This window comes from Elaeis guineensis, chromosome 4 (assembly GCF_000442705.2).
Source record: "Elaeis guineensis isolate ETL-2024a chromosome 4, EG11, whole genome shotgun sequence".
Lineage (NCBI taxonomy): Eukaryota > Viridiplantae > Streptophyta > Magnoliopsida > Arecales > Arecaceae > Elaeis > Elaeis guineensis.
The window spans coordinates 611058-632117 of NC_025996.2; the positions used below are offsets into that span (position 1 = coordinate 611058).

A 21060-nucleotide genomic window follows, 5' to 3' on the forward strand; every position below is an offset into this window, starting at 1 on the left:
AGTCCTAAGAACTGGAGGCGATAAGGGACATGGCAGCAGTATCAAAGCGGTAGTATTTCTCAGCTAACCAGTATGCTCTATCCAACACCCACTACACAGGTACAACCTCGGCTTCGAAAATCAGATTGTTTCTGGACATTTAGATCTGATAGGTGATATATGCCATCCTAGTGCCATAGGGCGAGTCCTCGATCATACTCTGATGGACCGCACCTAGGAAAGATGAAAGCCAAGGGCCATTATTAGCCTCCCAAGGCTAGCCACCAGCCATGCCCGAAATCAAACACACCCTCGGCAACGAAGTAGAATATGCTCCATCGACTTATCCTTCAATCTGCAGATCGGACAGACAGTCAGAAGCTCCATGCCTATGTCTCTGAGAAGTGTCCGAGTCGACTGTCAATCCCAAGCAACCTTCTAGAGGAAAAGTCTAATCTTAAGGTGGACAGCCATGCACCAGATCCAAGTAGCCTTAATCTTCATCTCAGGTACTGGTCTGCTCATCACAGTGAGATTCCTAGCAGGAATCTTAAGGAAGCAAGATTGGCCCCACACTCTCAGGTCATGGTTTCGATAGGCAAAAATTGGGATGGCAAGAATCCTGTCCACAAGCAGGCCACCAAAAGGATAGGTGACATCCTGAGTCCTCCAATCTCTGCCATCAAATGTGATCAAATCGTAGACCCGCATGTAGTCATCCACCTCCGTGTTGACATAGGTTGGCCAACATGAAAGGTGCAAGCTGGTTTGCCAAACGTCCCGACACACATCAACTGAAGTCCCATATCCAATCTACCATTTGACCTGGGCCATCACCTCTGGCCATGGATGCAAATATCCCTTCATATGAAGAAGCAATCCCGATCAATCTAGATTTCGAACCCCTGGCTCTAAGCCCCATACCAAGCCCCCATCACCTTGCTCTATAAGCAATCAAACTAGGTCAGGAATCTTATAGCATGTGTGGTAATCATAGCCTCGCTCCTAGCCAGCAGGGACTGGATCCCCAGACCCTCCTATCTCGCACAGGCTGGTAGATCACCTCCTAGGAGAGTAGGTGAAGTTCCTCACCACCCTATCTAGATCCCCATAAAAAATTTCGAAACTGCTACTCCAGCCTTTGAGGCAAGTGCACGGCACAATAGTATTCACCAGAAGGTAGATTAGGATGGAACTCAAAACTAATCTGATGAGAATAGTCCTCCCCATCATGGAGAGAGTGTTGGCTTGCCAGTCCTCAAGATGATCTTAGACCTACTGCTCTATGAGCCTACAGTCAGTCCTCCGAAGTCTGCACCCTATGATAGGAATCCCCAGATAGGTCAAAATCTCGATCTACTCAAGAATCCTAGTCTGTCCTTGAATGTCTACTTCATCTGGCCTTCATCTTGGGGCTGAAGGTGATAGTAGATTCATGCAAATTCACCATTTGGCTAGAAGCCTGACAGTAGGCCTCAATAATAGTCACAATGCGCCTCACATTCTGGACCGAGATCCAACTAATAAGCAAGCAGTCATCTGTGAAGAGAAGGTGCGAGAGTGGCTGAGTCCCAAGGGCAGGCCAGTAAGATTCCAGTTCTATCCTCTAAATCATCACCTGAAGAGCATGAGACAACGCATCAGCATATAAAATAAATAGGTAGAAGAGAGAGGGCATCCTTGACGAAGTTCACCAGCTGAGTGGAAGAAGTCCATTGGTGCGCCATTGATCAGGATGGTAAAGCTCTAGGCCTCCACATAGTCTATAATCTAGTCAACCCATCTATCCTAGAAGCCAAAATCATGGAGCGTCCGCTGCAAGAACTACCAACTCATTCGGTTGTAGGCTCGCTCCATGTCTAGCTTGATCGTCATCAGGCTCCGATAAACGGGGGCACACTGTAGATTATACATAATCTTCTGGGCGAGTAAGACATTGTCAGTGATGCAACCATCACTGATAAAAGCACCATGCTTAGGACTGATCAAATGAGAAACAACCGACTTCAATCATCCAACCAGGACCCTCACACACTTTGTAGAGGGTGGTGCAAAAGTTGATCGATCTGAAGTGCCCCTAGGCCGATACATTAGGTCTCTTTATGATGAGGGTAATGAGTGTCTTCTTCCACTCCATAGGAATGCCTCTGGGCTCAAAAACTATCTGTACTGTCTCGACCACCTCTCCACCAATAATAGTTTAGTATCGATGGAAAAAGAGAGGAGGAAAACCATCTAGCCCCAGAGCTTTGTCCTCCTTGAGAGATCAGAGGGCCTCTCACAACTCCTCCATAGACACAGGATGAGTCAGGGCCTCAATCTCCTCATCGATAATACTGCACACCGATTGGGACCCCTGAAGGGGGGGCATCCTCACCCAAGGGAGCGGTCCAACGTGATCCGAAGAACTGTAGAATTTGATCTCTGATCTCATCCCTGTCCTCCACCACTCTGTCATCATATGCTCCCTCAGCTGCTTACTGCTGTCATAAGTACCAAAAATAAAAATTTAATCTAATTCAACTATTATATAGAATAGGATGAGATCAGGTGTCAAATCCTCAGGAATCAAAGGGCTGAGTTGTGTTCAATTAAAAAAAAATGATGAAAGAATAAAAAATTTAGGATTTTAAAAAATTAAAAGAAACAAGTTGACAGAGATAAAGTTTCAGAAAAGTCAATTAGAAGAAAGTACCTCAGATTTTTGAATTCATCCTCAATCACAGATTAGTATTTTAATCAAAAGTAATTGAAATTACTATAAACTACAAATCATAGTGATAATAAAAAAATAAATTTATGATCTTATTCTCAACATAACTTATCTCACTGAGCACGAATCGTATCCTTAGATTACGGTTTGTCTTTATGTAGTCATAAGCTATTCGAGATCAAGTACCATAAAACAAAAAAAAATTACTATTTGAACACATAAATAAAATCACAGAAACTATTTATATTTACCAAATATTCAATATTATTTAAAAAGAAAGAAGCCTTACAATATTCAAGTAGTTGCTTGCATAAGAAAAGAAAACACAATGAGATCAAGAAATAAAATACAAATATGATTTTAAGGAGTTCATCTACTCTGAGGCGAAGGATTTAACTGCTCATGAATTGGATTTCGCTCACCATCAAAAGTTACATCTTCTTTGATTGTTGAAGAACAACTTGAAAAAAAAATATAAAACCTTCTTATGCCATCAAAAACTATCTCTCAAAACTCTAACACCTTAGCAGCTTCCTTTTTTTTCTCTCTACAAAATTTTTCTATATTTTTTTCTCTCTTTTTTAAGTTGCCCAACGCTTCTTTTTATAGCCTTCAAGATCTTTTTGAGTCCTAGCCATCACAAGGTTTTAGAATCCTGCACGTCTTCTTGTTTCCTTCTTTGCTTTGGCTCGAGCTCCCTAACGCCTCATGCCTCCTAAAAATCCCGTAAGTCCCTTAAAAATCCTAGCCACCATAGAACTCTGCGTCTCCCAAAACTCCATGCTTCATTAAAATCCTCAAACCATGTCCTAGACGTGTGTCAGGCCCTTTTAAACTGCCTGCACGCATGTCCACGCCCACATGAAGCCTGTGAGCTGCAATTGTACACCACGCGGCCCTATTCCTATGCACCGCATGTGGACCGCACGGTGTCTTTGTGCGCCGTGTGAGAACCACAGAATCGCCCCCTTGTGCGTCGCGTGTGAACCGAACGCGTGCCGTTGTGCGCGGTACTGTGAGCCGCGCATGGATTTCTTTCCTCTGGGCCGTGGCTTGTGAACTTCTAGACCGTATTTTATTTTCCTCTGGACCATGCGGTATTGCTCTGGGCTTTAACTTATCGATAGGCTAACTTGGGCTTGATGATTGTGGAAGTGTATGTGATGGATCGATAGCATATATTTATTGAGAATAGTTGGTTTATGAATAATTTTTCATGATTAATAATTTTTAAAAAAAATATAAAAAATATCAAATACTAAATAATAGAGATTAAATAATAAAAATTTTAATACTTCTTATGTCATATTAATATATTGATCAGCTGCCTTATGCGATTGATAGACCTCCAGATCATCATCGACTGATAGAAGAATCTAATGTTTTGGTCACCCTCTCTGATTTACTGCAGTCTAGACTTTTGCCTCTACAGCATCTCTGCTGTCTCCGTAGAGAATGGCGCACATAGAGCTTGTGACAAAGCTCCATAAGTCAAGCTCCTGGAGTCCCTCCTCCTAATCCTCTCTCCTTTAGAGCTCTGCAATGTCCACTTCCATCCCCTCGATCCGTTTAAAGATATCTCTAACCTCAAGGCGGTTCCACCGGATGAGCCTATGCCTCACCAACTCAAGCCTCTTGGTCATTCGGTATCTTGCATCATCACGGACCGCATCCTTTAAACATTCCTAATCAAGTCCCATGATCTCGAATAGAAAGTTCAAAACTTCTCAAATCTGAATAGAGCCCTAAAAAAGCGTAGAACATCGATGGTGATAAGAAGTAGGCAGTGGTCTGAAGCGATTCTCGGGAGGTGCTGCACTTGGTGTCCAAAGAACCGTTGAAACCAATTGATGGTGGCAAGTGCCCATCGATCCTCTCCCAACCTGACAATCCCAAGACGATTGTTACACCAAGTGAACCTGGGTCTAATGTAGTCAGGTCAATAAGGCCCAAGTTATCTATGAACTCCCTGAACTCTCTGGAGACAATGCTATCCGCATACTGTCTTTCGCCCATCTTCTCGTAGGATTTGACAATACAGGTGGAAGTTTTCAATGATAAGAGAAGGCAGGCCCTACATCACCAACTTGGACACTTCGATCAGAGAATCCTCCACTCTCTGTACTCAGTGCTTGCACACACTCCTCACAGAAGTTAGAGGCTTTTGGTTTACTCTAAAATAACTAAAGCCACCTGCTGCTCGCACCTGTGGCATGCATCCATCCTAACCAAGCTGTGAGGCCACAGCACCATGATCCCCGGCAAACCCCTGGACTCTACCGCATAGGTGCACCACACCGACGAGATCCATCTTCTAGTCGGGACAAGTCTCATCCCCGACAAATAGGTCTCAAGCAGGACGTAGATATCTGACTGTGCTGCTGATGAATCTTCCGAACATCATCTAGAATGAAGGCTTCTCCACCCCTCGAGTATTCCAGAAGAGCAACCTTATTGGGCAACTGGTGGAAAAGGGAACCATACTAATACTCCCTCAGTTTGCGTGTTAGCCTCTGTCTGAAGAACCATCGAGTCCAAAGCTGTCGGACTCTCCTCCTCCCTTGGATGGCCTGCCTCAACCAGATTACTACCTCTCCATGATTCATGATCAAGCCTTCAACATGGGATCCATATGCACCACGTCGCCCTCCATCACGGGCACCAGCTCCTCAACATGACCCACTATTGTTGGGGCCTCAAGATCAACCACCATTGCCTCTGCCTGAAGTTCAGCTGCTTCCCCTTTCTCTGGGTCCCACAGAGAAAATAAAAATCCTAAGGTCTCCAGGGTAACTGACACATCCATTTGGACCTTTGAGTATGCTGGGGCCTTGCCCTCGCCCTATTTAGCTTTATAGGACCCTTTTTGGGCCACTGGGCCCCTTCTCACGCCCACTGGGCTTCATAGGTGCCCGGCCCACATTAATCACCCGGCTTAGCTGGCTGCCCTCCATTGATTCATCCACTGCCTAGTCAATGCCGTCCATGCATGGCTTCCCCCATCACGGCCCAACGCCAACCTGGCGGTCAACCACACTCGGCTCGAGCCACCCAATACGCCAGCCTCCATATCTTGCACTATCTTGCCCAGATCAACCGTGATTTGGCTCATCGAGGGTGATCGCTCACGCGATTCTGATGTTGATCCACCGTCGATCCGACATGGTCAACTGGTCCGAGCCACCTAGCCTTCCCGATGCTGCTGAGATCACCCATGCCCGAGACAGCCCCCCCCCCTCCCATCCCCGCCGAGCCCATGCCGCACCAAGCCCCCATGCGCCCCCCCCCCCCTCCTCCCTCTCTCACATTCTTGGCGGCCGCCATCGACCCCCTCCCCATCATCCACACCCATCATGGAATGGAACCGATCGCACTGGAGGCAGACACCGATGAGATTCTCATAGACGAACCTTTACCATCGAGGGCCCTCCAATCCGTTGATCAACACCCCTAACCTCAACAACCGAGAGAGATCAAGTCGGATACAAGCTTGAGCAAAATCCAACCCTCTCTACTTTGCCATACAATCATCCACCTGTCAACTCGTCGGCTAGATTTAAAATGCTTCGCAACGCCGCCCCTCCTAGAGCTCCATTGGAAGTCGTCACAATCGGATCCAACCAAGGTGGCGCAAATCACTCCATTCGATGGGCAAAATCATGACCACCATGCCTCCACCGCCAGCGCCTGACCGGCGACCACCCAAGGACGATCAAGAATCGCATCCCTCTCCTGACCTTCGAGAATCGAAACATGAGGTGGCCCAACTCCACACTGTAGCCTACCACTTCTCCCTTTAAGACCTGCCTACTGCCAAAACTTTTGGACCACCACCTCCCTGCCACTTTGCTATCAAGACTCCTTGCCACCACTGCCGAGGCCGCCCATCCCTCCCTATCCACCTCACCTACTTCAAAACTCCATCACCCTTAGAACCACCAATTAAGCTCCTCCCCTCCACCGATAAAAATTCAAAGAAACCCAAATGGTGCCCCTTACACCACCCATTCCATCCCGACCAATGCCACCCCCCCCCCCCCCCCCCAACCTCCCGTTTGAGGCTTCTAGATGGTCACCATTCCTTCTTGTGCCATCGACCGCTGCATCTAGACTGATCACCAGCAATCACACAGCAAAAATTCTGAGCACAAATCTTAAAGCACCGATGGTAACTAAAAAACTGCCACTGTTAAAAAAATGATCTTAACTCCTTCCCTCCGACTTTCCTCTTCACCATCCAATCCCTTTGCCATCGATGGCAGAGCTTTTTTAGAACATGCCACCGCACGCACATTTGTGCATCTCTTCTGAAATGGAGCTTCCGCTGGTTACCAGCACCCGCCAACCCCACCTCTTCCCTTGTTCCACGACCACCCCACACACAACACACCCCCCCCCCCCCCCCCCCGCACCACTCTGAGGATGGAGAGGGGTGAGGCCAGCGTTGTCGAGGTAGCTGGCTGCTACTGGGGTTTGATTTCCAGGTCGACATCCCAGACGTATCTTCAACACTTCAAGGTTTGATCATTCATAGGAAAAGAAAAGCCAACGGTGCTATCAAAATGCATTTCCGTACATTGCCTACATCATTCTCCTTCAGATCTTGCCCATAAAACAGTAACAACAATACAAAAGACCCATTGCAAACTGATGGTCCCTCCACATGAAGACTGTAGCCAATTGCACCAGCAAAGGAATGCACTTTCCAACGGAACTTGTTAGCAAAGACATGCAGCAGCGGTGAATTTATCAGATTCCTTTATGATCTCTCAAACATTCTCGGCAGCGTTTCCCTGCGACAGTATAACATCTGTGCTCCCCGTGACAGCTAGTTTCTCAGCTGCTAATCTTTGTTCCAGCGCCCTTGCTCCCCGCTCTCTGCAGCAATGAGCCAAAAAAAGAAGGGTGGGGGAGGGGAGGAATTAGTCTTAATTCCCATAAGGTGAACAAATCTAGAAACTAAACATGATTAACTGTCAAATGCTTGAAAACTTTGAATACACGCATGGAAAAAAAAAAGAAAAGAAAAGAAAAGAAAGACGAGCAACTTAAAGAACCATTTTGTTCTCCTCCATTTCACCCCCGTTTACATTTTGTTAGTGTTGCCAGGATCTGCATATTACAGTTTTTGAGCTGCAAGTCCAAAGCAAAATGCTAGAACATATGAAGATTGGATGAAGTGAAGCAATGCCTTATTGATTATCAAGCAATTCTAAAGTATCAAAAATCAAAAGATAAAGAAGGAAATGAAAATGAAGTGAAAAAAAAAAGGGGGGCAGAAACACACCTCCTCCTAGATGCCTCAATAGGATCTGAACCAGGCAATGGGCTCCCACCCAATGTATGACCTCTCATTTCAGAGTAAGTTTCTGATTTTCCACAAAGAGCCCGATCAAATAATGAAGCAATAGGGTCCAAAATTGGCCTGCAAGTTTAATTACACAAAGCACATTAAGAAAATATCAGCTTGAAGATATTCAATGAGACCTAATGATGAGAAGTAAATCTTACCGCAAAAATTCAGGAAAAAAGCTGGAGAAAGAAAACTCATCACTTGGATCCCCTTTAAGGCCTGTTTCAGGTTTCTTTTGGAAGTAACGCAGGTAAATCCAACTCACATAAATGCCAAACAGTATAGTTGGTAGATAAGATACAGATTCTGTTGTAAAAAAACTTATAACTACTGAGATCAATGCAACAATAGTTGGCACCCACTGGAGAATGTAAGAAAAGCAATGACAAATACTGAATCAGCCAAATCCCCAGGAAACATTATTAAGGTACAAAAAATGTTTATTTACTTCAAAGGAAAACAAACCTTTGCTTTGATCTTCAACAGAAAAAATAGACTCAACTCCTGATCTGGTATAATTTGCTTAATGCCTACTAGAAATCCTGAGAGAACCCCATGGAAGCCAGAAAGAGGTGTGTAACTGTCACAAAAGAATGTGAAAAAGAAAGCTCAGTGGTCATGGAGGTTAACAAATATCATGTAAATGCACAAAATACAGGAATTACTACATGGCAAAACAGACTCTAATGGTATCCAATCTCAATCAAATAATTGTCAAAGCAGGATAAGCAGACTGATCGCTAATATTACCCTGCTGCAAACATTCTTGCAGCCAAATACCATGCCACCATACGATGCAAAGCAACCAGTACAATCAAATTAGATGATTTAAAAACCCATACATTCATGTAGCACATTGATAGTTAATGTCTGCATGTCGTAGGCGTTCTTGCAGAAAATGACTTTTACCAGTGTGTAATAAAGCACACCTAAACCAGACTTCACCATAACGTAGAAGTGTCTTTTTCATATCAGTAGAACTATTGTGTCCTCGCAGCAGCCATAGTGATCCAGTAAACAAGTGATTCTCACTGTATAGATCTCCAGTTATCCATTTCATGTTACTCAGAACTTTGAAAAAGACGTGTCAAATTCTAATATGCACCAGATAATAAATGAAAAACAAAAAACAGGTCATGAAAATTTGCAGACTCTTGGGGAGGAATAGAACATGCTGCAATAATAAATAGATAGCTTCTGAAGTATGCTGAGACTTACAGGTAGCTTTCCTGCCGTGTTATGTAATACAATGCAATGGCAGTTACAAAGATGCAGATTGAAGTTAAAAAATTCACCACAATAATAAACTTCAAGAACTCCTTGGAACCCCAAAGGGGTTCCAGCAATTTCCCAATAAAAGAAGCCCAATTGTGCTGATGACCACCTGCAAGTGTATGGTTGTTATCATCTAATTATGTTTCATGTAAATAATAGAACTACCAGAGCTAAGAAATCATTTCCATATAATGGTTAAAAGCTACAGCGGAAAATAAGAAATGTAACAGCATCAGCACTTTGGGAATGAAGGTGAAGTGCTTCATCAGAGTGATATTGTAATAAATGTTTGCCTCAGCAATTTGAAGAAAAAATTGTGGAAGATGGTAAGACCTATGATCTGTTACAGTTCAAGATGTTGGGAAAAAGGCTCAAGCAACATATATATGTATATATATATATGTATATGTATGTATATGTATGTGTACGTATGTATATGTATGTGTATTATGTATATATGTATTGTGTGTGTGTGTGTGTGTGTGTGTGTGTGTGTATCATAGAGAACAGACAAGATGCATGTCTAGTAAAACTTGGAGGACAGAGGAACGAGCGTATTAGAGGTGTAAGACTAGTAGGAGTCACGGCAAAGCAATTGAGAAACAATTAAGAAAAGCTTGGTAAATAGAGGCTTTTTAAGTTATTAATCCTTCAGGAAAAAATAGGTGAGGACATAAGCTACGATAGATGAACGGTGACACAAGATTTAGAAAAGCTTGTAGTAATATCAGAGTCAGCCACTCATAGTATATGCTTGGACAACGATTAAACAAGCAATCCAAGTACTTGTAAGGGTGAATAACTGACACATGTAGGTAAGTCCTTATCCAACTGCTTCTCTAACATGGAGACATGCACACAAACATATGGCTTTGAATCAAGTGAATCAAGCAAAATAATTGTATGGTACATATTCTTCTTTCAACAGGCTCATTCTAGTGCACCACTAACTTGAGCAAATGGATCCTCCAAATGTCAGCATTTATACTGCTCATCCCAGTATTACTTTACTTTCCCCTACTTATTCAGGATATAGCTTGATTGCTTCTTAAAACATGACTCTAGACTAGTATAAAGCAATTGATATGGATCTGTGTTTTAAAAATTGAATAAAGTAGCAGATCTTAGCATACTCAATGAGAATCATTTCCCAAATGTGTATATCATTTTATGCCACTGCATGCCAGGCAAAAGCATAACATGGTACGCTATATTACATGGACTATGGTTTGTATGTCAAGTGTGGATGCTTGTCTAAGCATTGGATCCTTTAGAATCTAAGGATTTCTTCTTGTGAAGCCATGTCCAAGTGTCATAGCAATGTCCGTATCAAGTGTCAGGTGCAGGTATTTTAGGCTAAATTTTAAAAGTACATGGTATGATAGCCTACTGCCTACCTACTAGACATTTATCGAGTATACACCCATAAGCAATAGTTTAATCCTTGATATGTACAAGTGCTCCTATGTATCAAGAAGTCACAAATTCTCATGTCAAGGATTTTACTCATCAAAGAAAAATAAATAGTATTGATACATAGCTAACACCATATAAATCAAGATCCTTTTTGGAAAATAAAATTTAAATGTAGGAAACATGCAAATCCTTTGGTGCTCCCAGTCTAAAAGCATAAATTAGCATTTTAGAACCATATATACAAGAGAAACACAATTCCGTCCATCCAAAGATGCAAGTCCTTGAGAAAGAGATGCAATTGAGGCCATCATTGCCAATCTGATCAGGAGTAGGAAGAATTCCCTCAATCCACTCAACTCAAATCTCTCAAAAAAAATTTAGAAAAAGGTGAAAAATTGGTGAGAGTAGGGTTTAGGTCCCCCTTTTTTTATTGATGATCGATGAATCAAAACTGAGATATAGTCTTTATTTATAATGGTAAGGTCTGTCCTTACCCAATTCAAATCAGATTTCTCTCCTAGTTCGAATAAGACTAGCTTTTCAAAAATAGACATAACTAGTAGAAATAAACACAAAAAGCTAAAATAGTAGATCTCAATATGAATTTTTCCTTTTGTTGCTCCATTGAATTCTTCCTAAATTGGGAGATGTGTCCTGTTAAAATTTTTTCTGAAAAAAAAACTTTCAGTTTGACCGGCCCATTTTGAATCCAAATGATAAAATTTGAGCCTAATTGCTCGGGACACGGCCTCCCATAGGGGTGGCATTATGTCAGAGATCTTAAAAAGTTATCTTTTTTAAAAAAAAAAAAAAAAGACCATCTCAATCACACGACGTTATGACCTTTAGAAGTTTGGCACACATTTGACTTTACGATGTGGTGGATCTCGCTCCGAAATCTTATTTAACTGTACTCTAGTGGCCAAAGTGATCTATATCAAGTCTGATGATCCTCTTAGATCAATCATAGGCTTCTCCATAGAGGCTAAAGAGAGAGAACAAAGTCCGTGGTGAAACCCCAATAGGAAGGCAATCAAAAAGGCCTCAAGTCAGAAGTGGATAGTTGAAAAGCTAGGAGGAGACAACTTATACAAGGCTAGCAACATTTCAGAAGAGTGTGAGAGGGTCTAGTGGCACAATTCTTTAAGAGAATGATATGGGGGAGAAGAGAGAGAGGGAAAGAAAAGATGCTAGGCTTGCAATCATGAAGATGAGAAATGAAGGCAACAAGGGAGAGTAAAAACAGGGGTCAACACTAGATGGAGCTGCTGTGGCTTTCCATGAATTGCGCAACCACTCATGCACTACATTTGTCTATCCCTGTAAATCTTACCATCACTCCTGACATGTTCAAAAGGTACCCAAGTAGGTAATTAGTGGCATTTAATACTATTACTTTTAGGATGGCTTAGCTGGGTGTATTAAGAAGAGGACAGAATATTAATTAAAAAAAAAAAAAAGAAAGAAAGGAAAAGGTGCTACTGAGCAGACTACCGTAGTTTCATGGCTGTAAACATGAAAAAGCTGAGTTGTGAATTTATTTATCTTAGTTTTTTTCAGTGCTGGAATATGGAATTGATGATGCTAGATTGCTGACTATACACATTATTTTTTAACAAATACACTCTTAGAAATCCATTCTACAATAAATAAGAAATGATTATATAATAGAAGTATAAATTATCTTCATATAGATTCGTATAGGCACTTTGTACTTCCTAGATGCTTCACCCCAGCTTTTTAAACCTTGGCATTCTGTGTAGACATGCATGCATCAACACCCACTTTAGGATGCTTACAATCAAATAAAAATGCATCTAATAAAGATCAAAAACTATGTTTTATAAGTATATAGTATTTTTACTACTATAATAAGCCTCTCATTGACAGCCAGAAAAATTAGGAGGTTACAAGTAGTCCTCACACAATGTGCACAATCCCGCAAGAAAATGCGGATTTCTAGTACTCTCTTCATGAGTAATGACAACTGATGAAAGAAATAAAAAAAAGCTAATGCCTGCAAACACCACCCATCCCACAAAACAATTGCTTATCAATTTTTGGAGTTCTACATAAGTTGGTGTAGCTCATGCAAGCAAAATGGGCTGCACATAAGTGTGCATAGGATTAGTCCTTTTAAAAAAAAAAAAAAAAACAGAATATAAATTGACATTATTAGATTACTACTTATCTGATGTTCATATTAAAGATAACCAATCAGAAATGTCTCCCTGGTAAGTATTAGTAAACAATTTCACTATGACCAACATTTGAAAAAGATTCTAAAGTACCATCTACATTTAAAGTTCAAGTGAGTTACATAACCTGGCTTTTCACTTTCATATTATAAAAGGAAAATAGTGAAAATATTGGGGCACAAGATAAAATAAACATGGTAGATAATAGCACCACTGACTAAATCTAAAACCAGAGGGCAAAGATTGGCATAAGTAATATGTTTACGAGGTAAAATATTTTGTGAAAAATATGATACTCAACACAGGGTGCACATTCAATGCAAAGGGAGAAAAAAAAGACCTACCCCAGGAAGTGATTGCTCAATGTAGCCAGCAGTGATGAGGTTCCATGCAAATGGAATCGTCCTACAAAATTCACAAGTCCTTGGAAGTAAGTACTTATAATAAAATTTGTACCTGAGCTCATTTGCATGTCCAACAGTTACTAATCATTAGTTCCATGAAAGTCAGCAGCATAAGACTGAAGGAACACTAATTTATTCTATGGTTAATGAGAATTTAGAGCTTTGCTACTATAGATGAGAAACGTACTCTGTTTCATAAATGAATGAAAAGTACAAGAAAGAAAAGATACTAGATAGTTAGCCAAGAAATCTAGAAAAAGACCATAGAAAATTCGTATTTAAATGCATGGTATTAAACTAGATTTGAGCTTGCTTATCCCCTTGCTACAGTGAAGAAAGGCTAGCTTAATTCCATAATAAAGAGTAATTAGAAAGAAAGTCGGCAGTCTGGACATCAATTTCCACCTTCCAGTGACCAATGTTAATAAAAGAATATACACATAGATGACAATCTTGGCAAAGTTCCAAGCTTGTGTCATCGGCTAGTGAGTTCATATGCCTCTCTTTTTTTTTCCCCTCCTTTTTCTTTGAGAAGATATTGAGTTCATATGATTAAGCAACAATCAAAGATGTCCAGAGGAATGCACACTCATTCTACCATTGAAGAAACAGAAGTCTTACATAAGCAGGTGATTATGGCTCTATTCAGTGTTCATATGATCAAACCGTATTACATTCAGGTTTTCCTATCAAGTATAAATACAGTTCAATGCCCACCTCGTTGCTTCAAGAATGAACCAAGAACAAATCATCAATTATTTTTAGACTTTCAGCCCTAGAATCAAGGATTAAAGAGGGCAAGTTAACACATATTCATGCTGAAGTTTGAAAATTGGATTTCAGCTTTTTGTCAATTCAACATGACCTTTCTTTTTGGTAGTTACAGTGATTTCCTCTTAGGTTTTGTGAGTTTCAGTTGAAAATCATCTGAAAAAAATCAAAATAAAGCTTTTTTTAAGATAAGTGAATACAAGTCAATAATAGATCAGAAACCTGTTTAGAGTTATTATATTTTCCAGGCCTCAGCGTACATTCTTTCAGTTGTTTCACACTAAGGAAACCAAAAATATATTTTTGGAATTTACACATGTATACCTGTTAAAAAGATCTTATTTTCTCAATTACCCTCAAAAAGTAGATAGTGAATGCATGACCCTCCATCTATCAAATAATACATACATACATACATATATATATATATATATATATATATATATATATATAAATAGAGAGAGAGAGAGAGAGAGAGAGAGATGTATGCATGTATGTACACACACCACAGAGGGAGAGAGAGGAGGGAGGGGGGGCGGGATGATCTTGTGTGCTCAGTGGACCGGGAAATCAGCATAGTCATCATCAAAATCAACGGTAGGCCATCCAAATTCAAGATCCACACTGCACTAAAAAAATGCCCAAAAACTAAAATACATATATTTAAGTGGTCTCTACCCTATGCATCAAGTCAGTAGATTTAAATTCATCAGCATTTGATGATTAAATCGTAGTAAAACATAGTACCATGTTAATTGAAACCATCTTTGGACACCTACTTGATGATTGGTTGGAGACCATCAGAACACATGAATTTGGTTTCTAGGCCCTCTTTATAACATAAACCATGTTTAATAGTTTGGATCTTCAATGTGGATGGTTTCCCATTGATTTTGAATTTGAGAGGATTAATTTCCTAGTCCACCCAAGCATACAATATGCCCCACCAAAATTTCACAATCTACATTTTATGCATTCCCATCGTTTTGTTTTCATTTCTAACACTCTACCATAGTCTGGATAGAAGCGAAATTACTTTAGCTTGTCCCATGGCAAGTCTGATGTAGGACTAATTGGGATGGCCTACATATTTGTACGTGAACCTACAGGAGCAGGAAAACTAGGGTTCAGAGCAAGAAGTGCTGTCGTATTACAAAAAAAAAAAAAAAAAAAAAAAAAAAAGAAGAAGTCATAATGGGTTTTTATTGACAAATATGAAGATCACAAGAGTCTTTTTTTTTTTAAGGTTTCTATGAGAATTATAAGTCATATGCAAATAAACTTGGTTGACAGGATGATTGGAGGGCATCAATAGTTGACTTGCAATAGTATTTCAAGTCACTATAAAGAAACCAGGAATAAATTTGATGCAAGATGCAGAAAACATAATTGGATGGATCTACAAGCAGAAAAAATGATGTTTTAAAAAAGCAAAAGTGATACAAGTACCGTCAGGTCACTGCATAGCGTCTATGCAGTATGCAGGCAAATATATGGTCACATATGCAGATCATGTTTTTCTAAATATTTAAAAATCAACAAAATACACAAAAATATAAATGGTTAAGAATAAAATAAATCAAATAAATTCATAAGACTTTTTGAGTGTATAACCTAAGTTCTAACATAACATGAAATGTTAACCTAATAAAATGACCATATAATCCTATGAAGCATAGTCCATGTTCAAAGTTGCAATGAAGAGTAAACTATAGGTTGCAACAAAAGCATTGTTAGAAGTCGATAACAAAGTCTAAACTTTGAAGTACATACTTCATAAGAAAAAGACAAAAAATGGGTCCACAACAAAGTAAAGTTTTAATTACATAGTTCATAAATAAAAGTGGCAGAACACTAGTACTTAATGTATGCAGGAGCATAAGCGCCCACCCAGGCATATGTGGCTATGCAGCCCAACGAATCAAGACACAGCATATAGCTTGTGCAGTGCACTTCGGGAACCACCTCCGCATATATGCCCACATCAACCACCTTTTAAATAGTGCACAAAAAGAAAGATAATAGTTGAAGATAACTGAAAGGAGAGGGAGGAGGGGGGAGAAGGTCAAACTTGGCCGTAAACCTTTGATTTCTTTCACCAGAAAAACACAGTTTTTGGCTTAACCCTCTATAAAGATTCCCAAGCTTGACCATAAGTTATTTAGTTTGAATCCTTCCAGGATTCTCTCTAAAAACAGAAACAAATCCCTCATAAAATTTCCAATGCAGGCTACAGATACTTATTGACTCCTAACAACCTACAGGTCTGCAGTATCACTGCTCATTCTACACCAATGTGATCAGTAATCAACCTCATTACTGACTTAATTGGACTCCTTTTATTCCTAAATTGGGATTTAACGATACTGCAACACATCCTTGATTGGTCGTCATTGGACTCCAAACAAATTTTAACCATAGTGATTCCAATTCAAGGTCTACAACTAAGAAGCATGAAGTCAGCAAATTTAGGCTGTTGAATGTGTTGCAATCCACATCCACGTCAAAATCTGTCCCAATTATATATGATCCTATTTGAAATTTTAAGGCATTATCCAAAATTTTGTACTTAAAATTTACATGTCCTTTCCACCTTTGACATGTGAATTAAATAATCAAGCACTTTTACAGAGTATATGTGCTAAAATCCTTGAAGGGACCAAATGGTAGATAATATGTGATATAAATTCTCATTCAGAGAATGTTGTCCATCTCACCTCAACCCCCCACCCCCCCACCCTCTCTTGCGGGGGTGGGAGGGGTGCATAGTTTTCAGATTCCAGAGCGGTATATATGGAAGTTACATATTCTTGACAGGTGTATGTGTGGCTCCAGTTTGATTTTAGCAGTTCCAGCATTGGCTGGCTGATTAACAATTTGTGGCCGAATTCAAAGGGGCCAATAACTAAGTTTGATAAAGATGGTGTTACATTTGTCTCAGCATAATCATTACATCTTATGGTGATGGTGGATTAATGATGCTCTAATCCAAGGTTTTAAATCCTATGGGACGAGATGTTCTGATTTTCCATGGAATGGGACGCCCCACTGTCCCATCCTGTCCCAGCAACAGTCCTGATCATGCAACCCGATAGATATCCTCCATCTCTCTCCCCTAATTTCTTTTTCTTCTACTTTCTTTTCTTTTCTTTCCTTTTTCTTTCTTTCCTTATCCCTTTCTTTTTTCTTTTTCTTTTTCCTTCCTTTCGTTTTCTTCGCTTTTCCTTTCTTTCTTTCATTTTTCTTCTTTTTCTTTCCTTTCACTTTTTTCTTTTCTTATCTTTCCTTCTTTTCTTTCCTTTTTCTTCTTCTCTCTCTGTGTTGATGGATTTCAGAGTTCCAACCCTGTCCCAGTCTCCTTTTTTCACAGAATGGACGGGACGGCCAGAAGCCCCCCATCCTGCTGGGATGTAAAACCTTGCTCTAATCACCCATAACCCTGCTCAGAAAGAGTCCTCTGCAATCATTGAGCACATATCTAATCTTCAATACTACAAAACTCAGTATCATAAAATTGCAAGATTATAATGCAATAGACTCATGATATGGCAAAAGTTTAATACAATTAAAACAAGCAAAGCCCCTCACAACAAGTGCTAAGAGTTACACAAAACAAAATGCGCAAGTACCTCTGACAGTGAAATTTCAACAGTTACCTTGCGGGAATAAGTGCAACATAGGTGACAGCTGAAGGAAGACTTGCAGTAAGACATATCCCCCAACAAGAATCACAGCAAGGCCTTTGCACAACTGGGTAAATCCTGTGAAAAAGCTGCTGCCCTGCATGAAAACCACAGCAGACCTGAGTTGATATCACAAAATCACAAGTGTATTACACATCCAAAAACCACAAAAAGATTTCAATGATGAAAGATGACTCCATTGTACAAATTGGAAAATGTAAGCAACGTGTATCCATGGGTGCGCACATCTTAACTTAAAACATAAATTAACAATACTGGATGCAAAAGCTTAACCAAAAACTCTTTAGAACATCATGATCAAAGGACAGGATACTATAGTAGCAACAGCTAACTTCAAAATGAAATATAAACTAACAATGCAGATACAAAGAATCAACAACAAATTCTTTAGATCATCATGATCAATGGAGAGGATACTATAGTAGCAACAGCTAACTTCTAAAATGGCTAGTCTAACATGGCCACAAAATTCTGCACTTCACTCGCTAGTAATAATTTAAGTACTAAAAGAATATTAATCATCACAATGTTTCTTGAACCTAACAATTTACTCAAGAAACACTTTATTGTAAACTAACAACACACAATAACTACTTCTCCGTTGTCACATACTTCCAAGTAAAAAAGCCACTGATTGCGGAGGTATATTGGTTCAGACTTAAAAGCAGATTGGTTAGAGAGATCCAAAGGTTCCCATAAACCAAAAAAAAAAAGGTTCAAAAAAAAAAAGAACAGAAAAAGATGGATTTATATATGCAGAACTGCACCAACAACTTTGCGATCAAGCTTATAGGTCATACTAAAACTTATGGGTTAGACTTTAGAGTGGTGCAACTCAAGAAAATAATCAACTTACAGAAGTCTGGTTAACCAGTAAAATCTTGAAGTCTATGAATCTCACTTGCATAACTACCAGCAGCTTCCAAGAAGTGGCCTCCTAAAATGATTTGAAGTCACTCCTTACATTATATGAGCAATCCCTCTTTCCATCTCACTTCATGGAACCTCTTTAATCCAATTAAAAAACTGTAAATCAAATGATTAAAGTGTAATCAAGAAATTCATATGACAAATGGCCTCCATTATGCCACATGCTTGTAGATGGACCTCAATTCCAATGAACTAATTTCCAAGGAACTCACTTCCACTACTACTTGTAATTTAAATTGAAACAAGCAGATTCTTCATGAAACTGTGGTCCAAAGATGAGTTCAAAATATATTAGAGCTCTTCTAGTCTAGAAACAGCTCATGAAGGATGCAAAAGGTCCATTGCTTAAATTGGTGGATTGTCATCTATCAGATTTGTTAAAGAATTCTGAAAGAGTGATGTCACATGCATGCATAAGCATGACAAGCACATAGTCGTAGATATTGCCCAGTTCGCAATGCTAGGATCACTAGCTACTAGGGTTCTTGTCAAGAAAACTTCAATAGTGAGAGATTTTTCACCAAAAGTTTATTGCTTTTCCACGTTCATAACTTTTTATTGTTTCCAAAACTCTCGATTTCTAGTTTTTTTAATAGTTTTCCATAATTTATGATTTGTTCTTTACACTCAAATCCGATTGAAAGCAATTGGCTAGTATACCAATCAATACCACACCAGCCTGAACCAGTTCTGCAGCCAACATTGATAATAAAGCACTAGAATACTATGAAACAAGTGACCTACAAGACATGTTTCTCCATAGGCTAACCCTGTCATCTTTTCCCTCAATTATGATTGATGATTTCATAGTTATAGAACTATTGATCTCTTGCTCTTTACTAGTTCAACTTTGTAAGGGACATTTGACATCTTGTTGCGAATTGGATCCTATTCCCCTTTTTTGTAGAAGGAAACATCCTTAGTAGGCCACTGGACTTCAAATCGTTTGTAACAAAAGTCAAAAATTTCTATTAGAAAAGGCAAAAAATAGTAAATGAGTTTTCCGGTGAGAGTCAGAATACGAACCAAAAAAAAAAAAAGATGCAACAACGCCTACAGTTATGCAAAATGAGCTACCTATACTTGCATGAGATCTTGTATCTGGCCACACAGAGGCCATTCACAGGGTGCACAGCCAATCATGCAGCTGCTCCCATATGCGTGTAGTCTTCCACGAAAAGCCAAGCATGATCCCAAAATGCACTTCGGAAACGATAATAATGCAATAGAAGTAACATATCCATGAGGATAGCTTCTGGTAATGCTACAAGAAGTGCATCGCTTAAGAATCAAAATTGTCAAGGTTCGTGTTTGAACATATAAGCTAAAATACATCTTCCCGTTTTAATATTAGGCACATCTGACCGCAACCGACCATCATAGACACAGGAACAAAAATCTGAAAGGCCAACACGCCGTCAATTCCCAAGAATTCTCATATACCACAACAGATTAGTACACGGATTTGAGTTTCTACACGTTCCTAATCCATCGTAACCCACAAGCTCACACGCATTGCTACCAACGATCACAGTCAGAGTAAACACAAGACGGTTTTTCAGATGCAATGCGAAATTACAGGAGATCGACGGACAGGAAAGACATCAAATTGGGTGAAAGACACCAGAAGAAGACGGAGAAGTAAACAACAAGATCATAATTTTGGTTTATGGGAGCAAAAAAGAAAAAAGAGACAATTTGAAGGACAAGAAATCGATCAAGATCCAGATCCAGATCCAGATCCGAATCCGGAATGAAAGATCTCCGTAAACCCTAATCATGTCCGTGTCCGAAGAAAGAGGAGGAGGAGGAGGAGGAGGAGGGGGGTTGAAGAGGAAAGAGATCGCTTACTCACTCCGGCTGGGGAGGAGGAAGAAGAAGAAGAAGCGCTGCTCGTCATCATCATGTTTTCCTTCTTCTGGCAAACCCGGCCGTTCAGAGCTCTCCTCTTCCGCCCGAAGGCACGCGGGACGCTGTTTCCGTCTACCTTTTCTGTTTTTTTTTTTTTTCTCGTTCGTTCTTTTTCAACAACACACCGTGGTGCTATTCTCAATGTCTGTGGGCGGGGTGCTTCTCGGCCCTGGCTGCTGCCGTTGCTGTATTATTATTATTATTTTCAATTTTAATGTTAGCTTGGAAAATTTAGAGATGAGGAGTTGTGCATAACCTACTGAACACTAAGCAGCCCGCCTGGCCCATCAGAGCCCGGCGCATTTAACTGGACCTGAATCCAACTTTTCAGCCCGATAACCCGAACTGGGTAAGAAATTTAGTCCGTTCTTTAAACGAACGGGGAGCGAATGGATTTGCATTGTCA

The 21060-nt window shown here is 40.1% G+C and overlaps 1 protein-coding gene across 1 annotated transcript; it reads right to left on the minus strand.

Annotated features, from left to right (window-relative positions):
- Positions 1 to 7192: 7192 nt before the first annotated feature.
- LOC105044272 (rhomboid-like protein 19) lies at positions 7193 to 20819 on the minus strand. Its single transcript, XM_010922089.4, is given in 10 exon segments — positions 7193 to 7570; positions 7980 to 8117; positions 8204 to 8406; positions 8511 to 8625; positions 9264 to 9399; positions 9402 to 9429; positions 13279 to 13339; positions 17766 to 17805; positions 17808 to 17889; positions 20599 to 20819. Coding segments are annotated over 10 exon segments (963 nt in total). The 5' UTR covers positions 20650 to 20819; the 3' UTR covers positions 7193 to 7461.
- Between the last annotated feature and the right edge of the window lie 241 nt (positions 20820 to 21060).